This window comes from Heptranchias perlo, chromosome 25 (assembly GCF_035084215.1).
Source record: "Heptranchias perlo isolate sHepPer1 chromosome 25, sHepPer1.hap1, whole genome shotgun sequence".
Lineage (NCBI taxonomy): Eukaryota > Metazoa > Chordata > Chondrichthyes > Hexanchiformes > Hexanchidae > Heptranchias > Heptranchias perlo.
This window is the reverse complement of record NC_090349.1, coordinates 12,084,876-12,102,571: the sequence shown is the minus strand read 5'-3', so window position 1 is coordinate 12,102,571 and position 17,696 is coordinate 12,084,876. Positions and strand designations below refer to the sequence as shown.

The 17,696-nt window shown below is 46.4% G+C and overlaps 1 protein-coding gene across 1 annotated transcript in view; it reads left to right on the top strand.

The window, feature by feature from the left end:
• LOC137342350 (BICD family-like cargo adapter 1) overlaps positions 1 to 17,696 on the top strand; it is a 69,842-nt gene that overhangs the window by 19,763 nt on the left and 32,383 nt on the right. The window contains exons 3-4 of the mRNA XM_068006285.1: positions 10,555 to 10,671; positions 14,989 to 15,135. Coding sequence (XP_067862386.1) covers positions 10,555 to 10,671; positions 14,989 to 15,135 — 264 coding nt within the window. The remainder of the gene's footprint in view (positions 1 to 10,554; positions 10,672 to 14,988; positions 15,136 to 17,696) is intronic.

Here is a 17,696-nt window from a genome sequence, read left to right as displayed (position 1 = left end):
TGGGTGCTAATTTTAATGTCTGTTAAAGCTACAATTAGTACACACCCCACTGCTATGGCTGAGTATTCATATATAGGTTGAGGTGTAACACTGAATTGGCTGTCCAGCTACAGATCATTTTGGGTACTAATGAATAATCATTAATGAGGTACATTTAGATTCAAGCAGTGGATGATTGTATGTTCTCACCGGGAAGGTTCGTTGAGGGCTGTGTGCTCCCTCCTCAACTGGGAAGTTTGGAAGATGACATTGTGCCCTACCCATGTCAAGGCAACTTGTAGAGACCAGCACCCCTTCCCCCCCCCCCCCCCCCCCCCGCCACAACTGGAATTATTGGTGTTGATCAGTCACCCATGAAATCTAAGTGAAGGTGATACATGTGTAGATTTTACTCATCTCTGCCGTTCCTTTTCATTTTCATAAATATTGTCATTAGGAACATGGGAACAGAAGTCGGCCATTCAGCCTCTCGAGCCTGCTCCCCCATTCAATTAGATCATGGCTGATCTGTACCTCAACTCAATTTACCTGCCTTAGCTCCATATTCCTTGATACCCTTACCTAATAAAAATCTATCGATCTCGGTCTTAAAAGCTCCAATTGTCCCAGCATCCACAGGCTTTTGGAGCAGAGCATTTCAGATTTCTACTACCCTTTGTTTGGAAAAAGTGCTTCCTGATTTCGCTCCTAAAAGACCTGAAACACTGCAAGCTTATAGCTGGGATTAATTAAACATCCTCCAGTAGTTTAAATGACCAGAGATGTATAAAAGATCACAAGACACACAGCCCTTGAATGTCACAGGTTCCATCTCCAGTGTGCTGAGTTAGCTGATCTCAGCATGGACAGCAACAGGGGTACTACGACTGGCATTGATGCCTCTGGGCTAGGGATGGGAGAAATCACTAGGTCGAATAGCCTGCAGATACTCTACGTTCAAATATAAAGAATGGCCATTTGGACAAGGTATCAGAGAGCACATAGGACATGCATAAACATACTTCAGTGGAAGTAACAGCCTCCAGCAAACGAGAAAAATAAAGGAGTGGAAGTAGATAATGAGATTACAAGAAACATTACCAAACAAACCTATCCTGTTAGGGAAGGATATGTTATAATCCTCGTCAATGTTAAGGTCAGGGAAGTACTGACATTGAGGTGGCTATGTCTGCAGAACTATCTGCCTCTCTGAAAGTTCTTGGTTGTCAGTGTTATACAGTTGACATACAGATTTGGACTAATTAATAGTTGATCTATGTGCTGACTTTCAAAGGATTGAGATTCCTAATAAACTGTGCAGACATACATGTTGCTGTGAAGTTGACAGCAGCTCTTGTCTTCTATGCTACGAAGTCTGTTCATTCCCCAACGACAGATTTGTCTGCAGCCCATCGATTATAAGTGCATTCAACAAGTTACTGATCTGTAAGTTGGCTGTTTTAGACCATTCCTTGTAATGGAGGAGCATGAAGAACAAACATGAGATTTTCCTGTCTTTCTTTGAATTTAAGTTGCATTTTGTAATCCAAAATGTTATCCTGTGAATGCACAGGACATGTATGATGCCAAAACTGTGCTGACATATTGACTGGTCTGTGTATGAGTTGTTCATGCTGCTCCATTCCTTATTGCAGGGGTGGGGGGATCTCAGGACACACTGAACTGTAGAGGTCAGCTGATCGGAGTTGGTAGTTTCCTGAAACCTTGGCTGATGATCCTCTTAGGCCTGCAGAGGTAAAATATAATGAGATCCATTGATCTGCTAGTATTGTGATAGGGTTTGATTTGGTTGATAGGTTAGATTGAATTGAGGTTGTGCTACAGCTTAATCTTTAGAAACTCTGGCAGCCCCTCAGATAATGAAGCAGTCCATGCCCGCATGTTGCAAGACCAGGCTTGGCTGATAAGTGGCAAGTAACATTCGTGCCAGACAAGTGCCAGGCAATGACCATCTCCAACAAGAGAGAGTCTAACCACCTCCCCTTGACATTCAATGGCATTACCATCGCTGAATCCCCCACCATCAACATCCTGGGGGTCACCATTGATCAGAAACTTAACTGGACCAGCCATATAAATACAGTGGCTACAAGAGCAGGTGTGCAGCTGGGTATTCTGCGGCAAGTGACTCACCTCCTGACTCCCCAAAGCCTTTCCACCATCAACAAGGCACAAGTCAGGAGTGTGATGGAATACTCTCCACTTGCCTGGATGAGTGCAGCTCCAATAACACTCAAGAAGCTCGACACCATCCAGGACAAAGCAGCCCGCTTGATTGGCACCCCATCCACCACCCTAAACATTCACTCCCTTCACCACCGACGCACTGTGGCTGCAGTGTGTACCATCCACACGATGCATTGCAGCAACTCGCCAAGGCTTCTTGGACAGCACCTCCCAAACCCGCGACCTCTACCACCTAGAAGGACAAGGGCAGCAGGCACATGGGAACAACACCATCTGCACGTTCCCCTCCAAGTCACTCACCATCCCAACTTGGAAATATATCGCCGTTCCTTCATCGTCGCTGGGTCAAAATCCTGGAACTCTCTTCCTAACAGCACTGTGGGAGAACCTTCACCACACGGACTGCAGTGGTTCAAGAAGGCGGCTCACCACCACCTTCTCGAGGGCAATTAGGGATGAGAAATAAATGCTGGCCTTGCCAGCGATGCCCACAACCCATGAACGAATAAATAAAAAATAATACTTTTTGTGACATGTTGGTAGGAATGAAAAGAAAACATTGTATTCATGCAGCTCACCCTATTGTTTCAGGCCGTGTCTAAGGGTCCACTCCGTCATCATCATCATCTTTCTGACTTGATGCTAAACCCATATCCCTTTTCGCACTATTGAATTAGGAATCTCTTTTCTGAAAGCTTCAAATTAGCCCACATTCACTTTGCTAGGTGGTAGTGCACAGGGTTGTGGCTATAAGTATGAGTTACTCATGTTCACTTTACTCCACCCCGTGTCAGTAGTTTATAATCAGTCTGGTGTAGTACAAAGAACTTCTCCACATCAACTTCATTAATCCAAAGGGAGAATGTAACCCTTAGATTATGAGCACGTCCAGGGAAACTCCATTCTGTGGCTTTGTAGGTTTTCAGCTCATGAACAGTAACCTTGTCTGTGGCATGCTAAGGGTTAAACCTTAAATGTCACCTTGGCTCAGTTGGTACACTCTCACTTCTGTGTCAGAAGGTTGTGGGTTCAAGTCCCACTCTAGCGCTTGTGCACAGCGTCTGGGCTGACACTTCATTGCAGTATTGTATTGTTGGAGGCATCATCTTTGGATACTGTGATAAACCGAGGCCCTGTCTACTCTGCTGCTGCACTTGCCTACATAACAACAGTGATTACACTTCAAAAGTAATGCATTGACTGTCTTTGGAATGTAAGGACATCAAATGCACTACATAAATGTAAACTTTTTCCTTTAGATCAGTGTCCCCTCTTCTTATTTCCAAGAAGACAGATTTAGCTCCCTTCATTGCTCATGACTTTGAAGAACCAGTAACATTCTTTGCAGTGTCTCTATCGTTTTGAAAAGCCAGTGCAGCAGTTTGCTCTCACTAATGCTTTATAAAGTTAGCTTAACAGCCTTGGGCTTCTACTCCCTGGATAGAAATATAGGAACAGGAGTAGGCCATTCAGCCCCTTGAACCTGTTCTGCCATTCATTGAGATTATGGCTGATCTGTATCCTAACTCCATTTATCCACCTTGGCTCCATATCCCTTAATACCCTTGACTAGCAAAAATCTATCGATCTCAGATTTAAAATTATTAATTGAGTTAGCATCTACTGCTTTTTGTAGGAGAGATTCCACACTTCTACCACCCTTTGCGTGAAGAAGTGTTTCCTAACTTCTCTCCTGAATGGCCTGGCTCTGATTTTAAGGTTATGTCTCCTTGTCCTAGACTCTCCCACCAGTGGAGAAAGTTTCTCTCTACCCTATCAATTCCTTTCAAAATCCTAAAAACCTCAATCAAATCACCCCTTAACCTTCTGTATTCTAGTGAATACAAACCTAGTTTATGTAATCTCATAATTTAACCCTTGGCGCTCTGGTAACATTCTGGTGAATCTGCAATGCACTCCTTCCAAGGCCAATATATCTTTTCTAAGGTGCGGTGCCCAGAACAGCACACAGTACTCCAGATGTGGTCTAACCAGGGCTTTGTATAGCTGTAGTAAAACATCCCCCTCTTTTTATATTCCAGCCCTCTAGATATAAAGGATAACATTCTGTTAGCCTTTTTGATTAATTTTTGTATCTGACTACTACATTTTAGTGATCTGTGTACATGGACCCCTAAATCTATTTGGACTTCCACTGTTCCTAGCTTTTTACCATTTAAAAAATACTCGTATCTATCCATTTTTGGTCCAAAATGGATGACTTCACATTTACCTGCGTTGAAATCCACCTGCCACAGTTTTGCCCTTTCATTTAATCTATCAATGACTCTTTGTAATTTTATGCTTACTATGTCCCCAATTTTTGTGTCACTGGCAAACTTGGCTATATGGCTCTCTATTGTGTTAGCTAAGTCATTAATAAATGTAGTGAATAGTTGAGGCCAAAGCACAGATCCTTGTGGGACACCACTAGTCACTTCCTTCCAATTAGAATACATACCCATTATCCCTACTCTCTGTCTTCTATCACTGAACCAATTTCCTAACCAGGTCAAAAATTGACCTTCAATTCCATGAGCTTTAATTTTAGCTAACAGTCTCTTATGTGGAACCTTATTGAATGCCTTCTGGACGTCCATATAAACTACATTCATAGACATTCCCCTGTCTCATCCTGTTAAAGTTAGCCGTACCAAAATCTAGAATCTTAGTAACTGTGTTAAGTTTCTCATTTTAAATCTAACATTGAATTTGATCATATTATGATCACTGTTAGATAAATGTTCCCTTACTATTAGATTATTATCAAGGTCTGACTCATTACTCATTACTACATCTAGTATGGCCTGCCCTCTTGTTAGTTCTAGAACATATTGCTCCAGAAAAATATCTTGAATGCACTCAAGAAATTCACTACCTTTCCGACTTGTGCTACTCTGCTCTTCCCAATCTAAGAAAATTAAAGTCTCCCATTAAAACAAATCTGCTTTTGCTACAAGCCTCTCTAATCTCTGATATATTTGTACACACTAACATTCTGTTTATCCAGGCAATCGCTGTCATACAGTATGAATGTATTTTTAACATTTGTTCAGTGAGTGCACCTGAATCACTCCAGCATTTTGTTTAATGATCTGCCCCTTGTTGTATAATCAATTAGTCATGTTTGCAGTTTTTGGCACAGACTCGCATCACCAAGTACTTCTCATTATTACATGTTATTTGCCTTCTTGTCTACCCAGTTGCAAAGTGACCAAGTCTCTTGAGTGAAGTCTGTCCTCTTAGAATTCCCTGCTTTTCCAGGTGGGATTGTGGTTGGAGATTACAGAGGAGAGAAAGTCTTGTTTCCTAATGGAGCTGCTCAGTTCCATGTGGGTGCGGGCGGAGAAATTGCAGGAGCTCTTGAGAGAACCAGAGAAACGAGAGCTGATCTATTCCAACAGCATTTCACTGGAAATTCCCTCTAGTATCTGTTCATTGATGGGCTTCTCTGTGTCCTAATTACAGGTGCTTTTCGGAATACCCTTCACCACTGCTCCCATTAATCCTGAATGTTATCTTTAGAGTGTAATGTTGTCTTGGCCTGATTAGATAGTCCTAAATAGTCAAAAGCCTGGAGAAACTGCAGAATCTAACTGATTTTTTTTCTCTCTTTCTCTGGAACACATTTTTTAAACTGAGCATCTTTCTGTCCTCGGACTTCCTTTTGGCTGACATGTTGAACTTTGAATCTTCAAAATTACCCTGGTCAGTGAGTCATGATCCTGTTAAGTTTCAGCAGGTATATAGACATTACCTCTAGATTTCTGATGAGCGGAAGAATATTACTGTCACCCAGACAATGTTGAGAAAGATCCTAGAGCAATGGTTGGATGCAGAATAACAATGAGTGTCCTAATGGGATTCAGTTCAACTTCAGGCCTGCACAAAGTAGTGAATTTTATTTGCTCTAAATCCTGATGATATGACCCATACAGTGAGTTAAGTTTGGTACATACATTCGAGAGCATGTGTGCAGTAGTCCTCGTCAATTGACTCAAGTCAAATTACGATGAGGTGCAGGTGGCAGTATAACTCGGGTTGGTTGGCTGCACATTGCATTATACAGATACCAAAGTAATAACAACAGCCTAATACAGCCTGACCTGCTAACAGATACTCAGATCCTGTTTAGATGACATACAGCCAAACTATAGAAGATCCATTTCAGGCTGAATTGGTGACCTGAATAGCCTGGCCTGGATTATAACTCGGAGCCGGGATGAGAGCAGGAGGGATGTTTATCGGACACAAAACCCGGAAGTGTAGTGAGCGGGTCGGAATCTGCGATCGCAACTTAATTAAAGGATAAAAATGTCACTTCCAGGTTTTGCGCTTGGCAGCTAGCTAGATTGAGAGGCGGCTGGCTGTCTGGTGGGAAGGCCTGCGATCGGAGAGGAGGGAGACGGCGGGGAGAACGTGGTCGGTGGGGGGGGGGTGCCCGGCGGGGAGGACGTGGTCGGTGTGGGGGGGCGCTCGGCGGGGAGGACGTGGTCGGTGTGGGGGGCGCCCGGCGGGGAGGACGTGGTCGGTGGGGGCGCCCGGCGGGGAGGACGTGGTAGGTTGGGTGGGGGGCGCCCGGCGGGGAGGACGTGGTAGGTTGGGTGGGGGGCGCCCGGCGGGGAGGACGTGGTAGGTTGGGGGGGGGCGCCCGGCGGGGAGGACGTGGTAGGTTGGGGGGGGGGTGCCCGGCGGGGAGGACGTGGTAGGTGGGGGGGGGGGGCGCCCGGCGGGGAGGACGTGGTCGGTGTGGGGTGGTCGGTGGGGGCGCCCGGCGGGGAGGACGTGGTAGGTTGGGGGGGGTGGGGGGGGCGCCCGGCGGGGAGGACGTGGTAGGTTGGGGGGGGGGGGCTCCCGGCGGGGAGGACGTGGTAGGTGGGGGGGGGGGGGGGGCGCCCGGTGGGGAGGATGTGGTCGTTGGGGGCGCCCGGCGCCCGGTGGGGAGGACGTGGTCGGTGGGTGGGGGGGGGCGCCCGGTGGGGAGGACGTGGTCGGTGGGCGGGGAGGACGTGGTAGGTTGGGGGGGGGGGCGCCCGGCGGGGAGGACGTGGTAGGTTGGGGGGGGGGGCGCCCGGCGGGGAGGACGTGGTAGGTGGGTGGGGGGGGGCGCCCGGTGGGGAGGACGTGGTCGGTGGGTGGGGAGGACGTGGTAGGTTGGGGGGGGGAGGACGTGGTCGGGGAGGGGGGGGCGGCGCCCGGCGGGGAAGACGTGGTCGGGGGGGAGGACGTGGTCGGTGGGGAGGACGTGGTCCGGGGGGGGGGCCCGGCGGGGGAGGACGTGGTCCGGGGGAGGGGGCCGGCGGGGAGAACGTGGTCGGGGGGGGGATGGGGGGATGGGGTGGCCGCGGGGGAGGGGGCCGGCGGGGGGGAGGGGGCCGGCGGGGAGGACGTGGTTGGGGGGGAATGGCGACGGGGAGAGAGATCGCGTGCCGGGGGGGTGGGGAGGATGGTTGGAGGTCGGTGGTGCGGAGGAGGGTTTGAGGAAGCATTCCTGCTCCTCCTGGCCCACAAGCAGTGCAATAAAGGCACTTACCTCATGAACCGGCCCTTCTCGCCTTCTTTTCACTGGCGAGATTCACGAACTCTGGGAAACCCGCTCTGGAGGCATAAAATTTAAAGTTGAGTCAAATTCAATTTAAAAAGAGCTACTTAACGTCTCTCAAGGACGTTAATTGATGATATAAAGACCTGGCAGCCTGAACTAATTATGGTCCCGACTGCGGCGAATAGGTTACACGCCGCATCTAAATACACCTCGGTTAAACCCGGAAATGGACGCGTTGGAGCCGGGTTGCGTTCGTGCTCTAAAAATCAATCGTTTTAACTACTCACCCGTCCCCAACCCACTCGTTCTTGGGGGCTAAAATTTCCCCCCCACCGTGTTCCAAACTACACAGCCTCAGACAACGCTATCGAGTCACAATGCACCCAATAAACTCTTACTTTTGATCATCATATTGGCAGCTGTGTTTGACAAGCACCCCACCCAAACCAAAAAATATCCCACATCATTAAAAAGAACATCAAAATAACGCAATGTTAAGAAAAACACTCCCAGAAACAAATGAAGCAAACAGGAAAAACCCCAGAAAAGAAACCAGCATGGCCAAAATAGATTTTTACAAGGTCTCAGCACTTCTAGCTGCAGTTATTCTGATTCCCTTGCTTCTTTTCTTCCTTTTCTCCTGGATCACCAGTGAGCAACACTGCCTTATAGTACTGCCTGGTTCAGGTATTGGATTACCGAGTCTACCACAGAGAGTTTCTATCAACTGGCATGTCATTTTAATCACACTTTAATCTCGTTTACTGGTCTGCTCACACACCATACTCGGGAGGTGTGGAACATCAAATGCATCTGCCTGCCTCCCTACAACCCAATTAAAGTAGGTACAGTGCCCTGAATATCTGATTGTATGTTCTGGGCAACACCTTCCTGTAGCTACCATCCCAACTCCGAGTTTCCTCATTGCTATACACCAGACCTCTGTTTTCAGCGTGGTGGAAGGACCTACTCAGGGCATCATGCTGGCTTACTTATCAGCAACTGCTTGATGCAGGTCCTTTGTGAGGGGTCTTAGCAAAAAAAGTACCCACTGTGAGGCTCACCCTTCTTCTCCCACCCCCCCACTCCAATCCCCCCGGTACTCAGTGAAAGATTGAAGTACGCCAGAGCCCTCCGTTCCTGCAGTCACTTCCCATTTTTGCCACTAATCCACCCTTCAGCTGACTTCCGGATCTCGCCAAAGAAACCCCTTCCAATGTAGCCCTTGAAGCTCTGAATCATGAAGAAGATTTGTTAGGCTGTATGCTTTGCATATCACAGGCTTAATCTACAGTAGAATTTTGTTGTCATTGCAGAACAAATGACCAAAGTGCCCTTTGTCCCTTATCAGCATGACCTTGGAGGACTGTTTCTAGACTGTGGCTACACCAGGCAACACTAAACTTTTTAAAATTAGTTCTCAGGCTGTGGATGACACTAGCAAGGCCACAATTATTGCCTGTCCCTAGTTGCCCTGAGAAGGTGGTGGTGAGCCGCCGCCTTGAACCGCTGCAGTCCTTGTAGTGATGGTGCTCCCACAGCGGTGTCAGGTCAGGAATTCCAGAATATTGACCCAGCGATGATGAAGGAATGGCGATATATGTCCAAGTTAGGATGGTGTGGCTTGGAGGGGAACTTAGAGGTGATGGTGTTCCCACAACACAGCTGCTCCTGTCCTTGTTGGTGGTAGTGTTCATATGAGAGGGAGGTGCTGTTGAAGTAACCTTGGTGAGTTATTGCAGTGCCTTCTGTAGATCATACATACTGCAGCTACAAAATACAGATGGTGGAGGGGATGGATATTGAGTGCAATGGCAGGAGCATCAATCGAGTAAACTGCTGTGTCCTGAATGGTGTCTGGCTTCTTGAGGGTTGTTGTGGCTGCACCCATCCAGGTAAGTGGTGAGTATTCCATCACACTCCTGACTTGATAGTGTGATAGTAGCTGATTTGTGTGTTGGCATTGGGGGGGGGGAACTGTTGTCATGGGCATGATTTTATCAAGGGGGTGGGTGACATAAAGACACCTTTTATTTTTTTTTTGACTGTTTCCCACCCAACAGGCCGGCCTGATTGACAGGCTGGTCTCAGTCGGACGAGAGAAGAGGAAGGAAGAGGATGTGGACAGGTAAGTGTCAGATGGTGAGTGGGTGGGGGCGGGGCAGGGGCAGGGGCAGTCAGTCATGGGAGGGGGGGTCGGGGTCATCATGGGGATCGGAGATCATGGTGGGGGGGGGGAATTGGAGATGGTGCGGGTGGTTGCTGCAGGTTGGCTTGTTGGGCCTGGGGGAAGCACTCCTGCTCCACCGGGCCCACAAGTTGTGCTATAAAGGCACTTACCTGCAGTTTTGGGCCTTCTCGCCTCCTTTCACATGGCGTGAAGCAGAAGGCCCGGGAATCCCGGCCCCCTGGGGTTAAAAACAAAAAACCTGTCAAAATGAAGGCCTGCAGCCTCCTTGAAAGCTTTTACTGACCGACCCGCCTCCTAAGAGCAGGTTGGTCACCCGTCCCACCTCTGTGAAAACCGGAAGTGGGCGGGTTTTAGATTTTTAAAATTTTTACTGCCCATCCACCCCCAACCTACCTGTTTTTCCTGTTTTAAAATCGTGCCCCATGTGTCCAGAGGCTTTGGGGGGGGACAAGTTGTTGTCAGCATAAGTAGTTGTCTAAATACCATAATATGGTTACATCCATGCCTTGTATTGTAACAGGAAGCAATGTGCATCATCATTTGGCACTGAGCCATCGTGTTACCAGTCATCCATGTTTGGAGAGTGTACAGTTCTTGTCCCACACTCATGTTTTTGTTTCTTCTTACATAGGCAGCTGAGATAGAGCAGCAGCTCTCAATGCAAGTTCACAACCTCCGTGATGAGTTCCGGGAGAAGAGCATTTCAACAAACCAACACATAGCACGTCTGGAGAGCTTACAAGCTGAGGTGAGATCCGGCTAGAGAGCACCAGCGGGTTTATTCCATGTTTGTTGCTATAAGTTATATGAATAAGGTAGCATGCCATAGGACTAACAATCACCCTTTATCTCATTATTTTGCACTAGAGTTGTCCTGGGCTGCCCACCACATTTCTCCTGTCCCCGTGGAATGGTGAAAAATACCACACTATCAGACAGTTTAGTTTAGGCTTAAACTAATAGTCAAATTTATTTACGCATTAAATAATTAACTAGAATAACAATATTTGACTTGCAGAATGCAGTACTCAAATTGTTCCAAAGCTTATAGCCACAAATGAAATGTTAGTGACGAAGGCCCACAGAGCCTCTTCTATTAGTGTGCACAAGGGACAATAAGAAGCAGGGATACAGGGGAAACCCATCTCTCCAGTATACTTCTTTTGGGCTTCCAAAAAGCAGGTTTCCCCAGAAGATCAAAAGGGTTCTGTTTCAATAATTAGGCAATTATTCTACCACCCAAATAGATAAAGTATGAACATCAGTGTCTTGGTTGTCTCTGGAATCATTTGCTCTGGACACCTGGCCTTAGGAACCATTCAGAATATCTGACATGACTCAAAGTGTGAATGCATTAACATTTCAAAAACATGATGGACTGACGAAAGAAGGTGGATTTATTTAATTTCTGATCAGTCAGCAAAAGCAAAATAATGGCTAAATGTCTCCCTTAAAATTAATAGACAAATACTTAGACAACTTCATACATTTTCTTTCTCCCATAAAGGCAAAAGAACTCTTAAAAATGCAGCTGCCCAATGTCAGTCTTCAAATTGTATTCATCTGTCTATTTTAAAAATAATACAACCATTTTTCCTGTTTGAAACAAGATGGAGCTCTGCTTCCATTGCAATGAGTGTGGGTGCGCAAGGGTGCCTCTGTCATCTAAGTGATGTGTGATTTTGCAAGGGTTCTCTGTAGTGTAAGCGAGGTTTCAATCCGCAAGGGAGGCTCTGTGATGTGATGGGTATGATTATGTAAGGGGATCTCCGTGCAATGGCGGATTGGGTGTGAATTTAAGTGCCTTCCATAGTTAATATGGAATGTGTAAGTGTGAAAAGGTTCCATGGTATATGCAGGCTCTCGTTTTAGTGGCCACTCTTCATGTATGAGTTTGATGGTGAGAGGTAGCAGCTATTGAACTGCAGAACTCAGCACATCCAAGCCTGAACTTGTTCTCACCCAACATCCACGGATACACACTTCCAATAGGAGTAGATTGATGGTGTTATCTTTTTAACAAAAGGGCAGTTGTAGCACCCCTATCACTTCACTGGAGATCAGAAAACTCAGCACAGACTGAACCTTGAACATGGGATTTTTCAGGCCTATATTGCTGAGTTGCTTATTTTCTGAGCCAGTGAGTAGCTGAACTTTACAGACCTGTTAGATCTGTGCTACATGTTAGCACGATCAGGCAGCATGCTGTTTTGGGTGTGGATGAGAGAGGTATGAGTGTATGTTAGTGAACCTTCTGGTACATGGCAAGTATGAGGATGAGTGGGCTCCCTTTTGTATATGAGGAATGAAAGTGTCCTGAGCTCCCTCTTGTATAGTTTAGTGTGTGTGTGAGTGGGGAGGGTGTGCTCCCTCCCACATACAGGGTGAGTGTGCACAAGAGGACTTTCTGTGTGGTGTACGAATATGAGTGTGCAGGGTTCTGTAGTGTGGGAGGAGGTATGTGGGAATGGCCTCCCTCATTTGTGAGATGTGACAGTGAGCAGGAACCTTGGTATATAGGGTGTGGTTGTTTATAAATGGACTTCTGTGCAGTGAGTATGTGGCAACAGCCTCTCTGGCATGAGGGATAAGAGTAAGCAGGATCCCTACTGCATAGTGAATGCGTGCTGAAACATCTGTGTCTGTGTATCAATCGGCAGCACTTCTGGGGAGAGTACAGTTTCCAGTACAGGGAATTAATTCTTTTACGCACCTGAGGTTCTGATATCTGCATAATACACGAAACTCGGAAATGGAGTAAACAATGTGGAGGATAGTAACAGACTTCAGGAGGACATAGACAGACTGGTGAAATGGGCAGACACATGGCAGATGAAATTTAACACAGCAGTGTGAAGTGATACATTTTGGTTGGAAGAATGCGAGGCAATATAAACGAAATGGTACAATTCTAAAGAGAGTGCAGGAACAGAGAGAGACCTGGGGTGTATGTACAGAAATCTTTGAAGGTGACAGGACAAGTTGAAAAAGCTGTTTAAAAAAAGCATATGGGATCCTGGGCTTTGTTATTAGAGGTGTAGATTACAAAAGCCAGGAAGTTATGCTAAATCTTTATAAAACACTGGTTAGGCCTCAGCTGGAGTATTGTGTTCAATTCTGGGCACCGCACTTTAGGAAGGATGCTAAGGCCTTCGAGAGGGTGCAGAAGAGATTTACTTGAATGGTTCCAGGGATGAGTTACATCGAAACTACAGCACAGAAACAGGCCATTCAGCCCAACTGGTCTATGCCGGCGTTTATGCTCCACACAAGCCGCCTCCCTACCTACTTCATCTAACTCTATCAGGATACCCTTCTATTCCTTTCTCCCTCGTGCTTATCTAGCTTCCCCTTAAATGCGTCTATGCTATTTGCCTTATCTACTCCTGGTGGTAGCGAGTTTCACGTTCTTACCGCTCTTTGGGTAAAGACATTTCTCCTGAATTCCCTATTGGATTTATTAGCAACTATTTTATATTTATAACCTCTAGTTTTGGACCCCCCCACAAGTGGAGACATTTTCTCTACGTCTACCTTTTCAAATCCTATCATTATCTTAAAGCCTCTGTCAGGTCACCCCTCAGCCTTCTCTTTTCTAGAGAAAAGAGCTCCAGCCTGTTCAGCCTTTCCTGATAAGGATATCCTCTCACTTCTTCTCTCATCCTTGTGACTCTTTTTTTGCACCATCACCAATGCCTCTATATCCATCCTATAATATGGAGACCAGAACTGTGCACAATACTCCAAGTGTGGTCTAACCAAAGTTCTATACAAGTTTAACATAGCTTCTTTGCTTTTCAATTCTATCCCTTGAACCCTAGTGCGTGATCAGCTTTTTATATGGCCTTATTAACCTGCGTCGCTACTTTTAGTGATTTGTGTATCTCTATCCCTGGATCCCTTTGCTCTCTATCCCATTTAGACTCTTAGTGGGATGAGGGACTTCTGTTATGTAGAGAGACTGGAGAAGCTGGAGTTGTTCTCCTTAGAATAGGGAAGGTTAAGAGGAGGTTTTGTTAGAGTAAATAAGGAGAAACTGTTTCCAGTGGCAGGAGGGTCAGTAACCCGGGAACACAGATTTAAGGTGATTGGCAAAAGAACCAGAGGCAACATGAGGAAACATTTTTTTATGCAGCAAGTTGTTATGATCTGGATTGGACTGCCTGAAAAGGTGGAGGAAACAGATTCAGTAGTAACTTTCAAAAGGGAATCAGGATAAATACTTGAAGGAAAAAATCTATAGGGCTATGGGGAAAGAGCAGGGGATTGGGACTACTTGGATAGCTCTTTCAGAGAGCCGGCACAGGCACAATGGGCTGAATGGCCTCCTTCTATGCTGAATCATACTATGATACTATGATAATCACATTATTGCAATGTAAGCCAGAAACACGAGGTGCTCACACTAGGGGCAAAAAGCAGAATAATGTTTCTTCCCTTATCTTGATGAACACGAGTCACCAAAATATTAAAAATTCTGCTCATTACTGTTTGTTTTTTTCCTTTCCTTTTGTCTGTGGGGGCGATGTGGAGCAGCAGATTCTAGAAGTAAGTACTTAATACTTTCTACATGATTCTTTAACATCTGTCAATCATTCTTCATTACTGTAACCAAATCCTTTATCGCCATCACTGGATTCAGTGACATGCTGCCTCTCTGAACACACTGCCACAGCAACTTACAAATTTGCATGCATGGTGACCCACCCATCCTCTGTGTATAGCTGAAGCTTTTTTGATTGTGTCCAGTTGTGATGTGGGGTAGATGGGAGCTCCTACTGTGTCCAATTGAGGTTTTGAGTACTCGGAGGCTCTGGCTGCCCTATGTTCTCTTCATCTCCATAGCCTGGCATTTCTTGCCTGTCTTCTCTCCCCTGACCTTACCTCTTCCTATTGATTTTTTTTTTCCCCAGTCTTGCCCTCCCTGCCCTGTTATTCTCCTATCCTCATGTGCCCCATCTCCATGGCCAGTGCGTCTTTTGCCATAGCTCACTTTCCATCTCCATACTGTCACTGTGTTGTGTTGTGCAACCTTCTGACACCTAATTTTACCTCCTGATCTCAGATAAAGATGCTTACAGAACGAAAACGTGAACTGGAGCGACGCATCAGTGCCATGATCGAGGAGAATGAACTGTTGCAGAGCACGATTGAGGACCTTCAGGACCGAGTACTGATGGCAGAACGACAGAGCCATAACAAGGACCTGCAGGTGAGGAGGAATGGAGTATATGTATAAAGGGAACTAACGCAGTGAACACACTCTATAGAAGAGTGGAGTATATGTATAAAGGGAACTAATGCAAAGAACATGCTCTGTAGAGGAGCTGCCACTCTCCATACCCCACATGCTTGAAAACTAGAACCAGTTACCATGACATGTGAGTCTAACATAGGAAGTGTGTGGCAGATGTTCTGTTGGAGCCTGATTTAAATCAGTTACTTAGTAATAATAGAATAATTTTTTAAAATTAACAAAATACATATCGCCCTTGAGCCTTACAATAATGTAGACCAATTACAAAGCATGAGAAACACCACTCCCAGCAGCACTGACTTGTAGTCAGCTTGTCTCATTGGTAGCATTCGCCTCTGAATCAGAAGGCCATGGATTCAAGTCCTACTCCAGGACTTGAGTGCATTAATCTCAGCTGACATTGCAGTGCAGCACTGATGGAGTGCAGCACTGTCAGGAGTGCCGTCTTTTGGACGTCTGTCTGTTCAGATGGCACTTTTTCAAAGATGAGCAGGGAATTCTTTCAATTTCCTGGCCAGCATCTATCCTAGAACCAGTACCATCAAAACAATTAACTGGTTATTCAACAAGTTGGCTGCTGTCTTTACATAAGAACATAAGAAATAGGAGCAGGAGTAGGCTATAAGGCCCCTCGAGCCTGCTCCGCCATTCAATCAGATCATGGCTGATCTTCTACTTCAGCTCCACTTCCCCGCCCTATCCCCATATCCCTTGATTCCCTTAGTGTCCAAAAATCTATCGATCTCAGCCTTGAATATACTCAACGACTGAGCATCCACAGCCCTCTGGGGTAGAGAATTCTAAAGATTCACAACCCTCCTGAGTCAAGAAATTTTTCCTCATCTTGGTCCTAAATGGCTGACCCCTTATCTTGAGACCTTGACCCCTAGTTCGAGACTCTCCAGCCAGGGGAAACAGCCTCTCAGCATCTACCCTGTCAAGCCCTTTAAGAATTTTAAACATTTCAATGAGATCACCTCTCATTCTTCTAAACTCCAGAGAATATAGGCCCATTCTACTCTGTCTCTTCTCATAGGTCATCCCTCTCATCCCAGGAATCAATCTTTGCCTCTATAACAGTGACTACATGTCAAAAGTAATTCACTAACTGTGAAGTGCTTTGGGGTGCCATAGGATGTGAAAGTCATTATATAAATTCAAATTCTTTCATTCTAAAGTTTAATATCCTAGTCTCTGGATACAGTGAAGATACGGAATCTTACCCAAATAGATTCCATGTTCTACTTTGCAATGTGCACTTGGATCTGGGTCATAGCAAGCTTTCCAAATATTAATTGATTTGCTTCAGTTGGTAATTGAGCCACTAGATTGATGGATAGGAACATAGAACAGCCCTTCGAGCCTGCTCCGCCATTCAGTTAGACCATGGCTGATCTGTACCTCAACTCTATTTACCCGCCTCAGCTCCACATCCCTTGATACCATTGCCTAATAAAAATCTATCGATCTCAGTCTTCATCTTTGTCAGAAACAAGAAACAGTGAGGGGAATGATGGTATAGCAGCAGAATATTGGCCCTCTAAAGGAAAGGAGGCACATGAGGTAGAAAGTCCTCAGAGAGTCATAAATCTCTGTTCAAGAAGGAGCTGCGTAGGATAGTGGCACTCTGTTGAAGGCTGGCACTTTACAGCTATCGTACACAGCTCACTTGAAGTCCAAAAAACATTTGGTTTAGTTCCACACAAAAGTGGTAAATGCTAGTAATTCTAACTGGATAGCCATGACCAGTGGAGTGCATCAGGAGTCACTCCTTGGCCTTGTTTACAATATTTAAAAATAATCTTGATGAAGCTAATAAAGATTTCGGGCTCCATTTTAGCACCCGCTATCGGGTGCATTCCTGGCGGGGGGGCTCCGAAAATCGGGGCATCCCGGAAGGGGTCGGGAGCCTGGCTCCAACCCGCCCACCTCCGGGTTCTCCACAGACGCGCCGACGTGTGCGCGCAGCTCCCGCTGGTGGGACTCCCGCAGGCAATTAAAGCCAGCGGGGTGCCACTTAACAATATTTATGTTGCTATTTCAGGTCGTTTACAGACCTGATTGACCTGTTATATTAGGAGGGATGGGATTTTGCAATGAACTGAGACTGTTTCCCGTACTGGGGGAAACGCTCCTAGTTCAAACGGATGTGTTGCAGCCAGCAGCCTGTGGCAGCTGCAAAGGTCCATTCAACAGGTGGGGGGGCGGTGGGGAGACCCTTCACCATTGCAGGAGGCCACTCCGTCACATTGGACAAAGTTTGGCCTCCACCACCCTCCTCCTAACAAGAAAATTCATCGACCTGGAACCACAACTCCGGTGCGCGGACACACTTACCTACCTTGCGGACCCCCTCAGGCGTACACCTTCCAGATGGGGGCCACCGTAGTTGCAGTCATGACCTCGGAGGAGGACGAACAGCATCACCAGCCTCGCCAGCCATGCCGTCCACCCCTGACATGTGGAGCTCCACAACACGGTGCTGTGGCACATCCACCGGCACAGCAGGAGGGAGG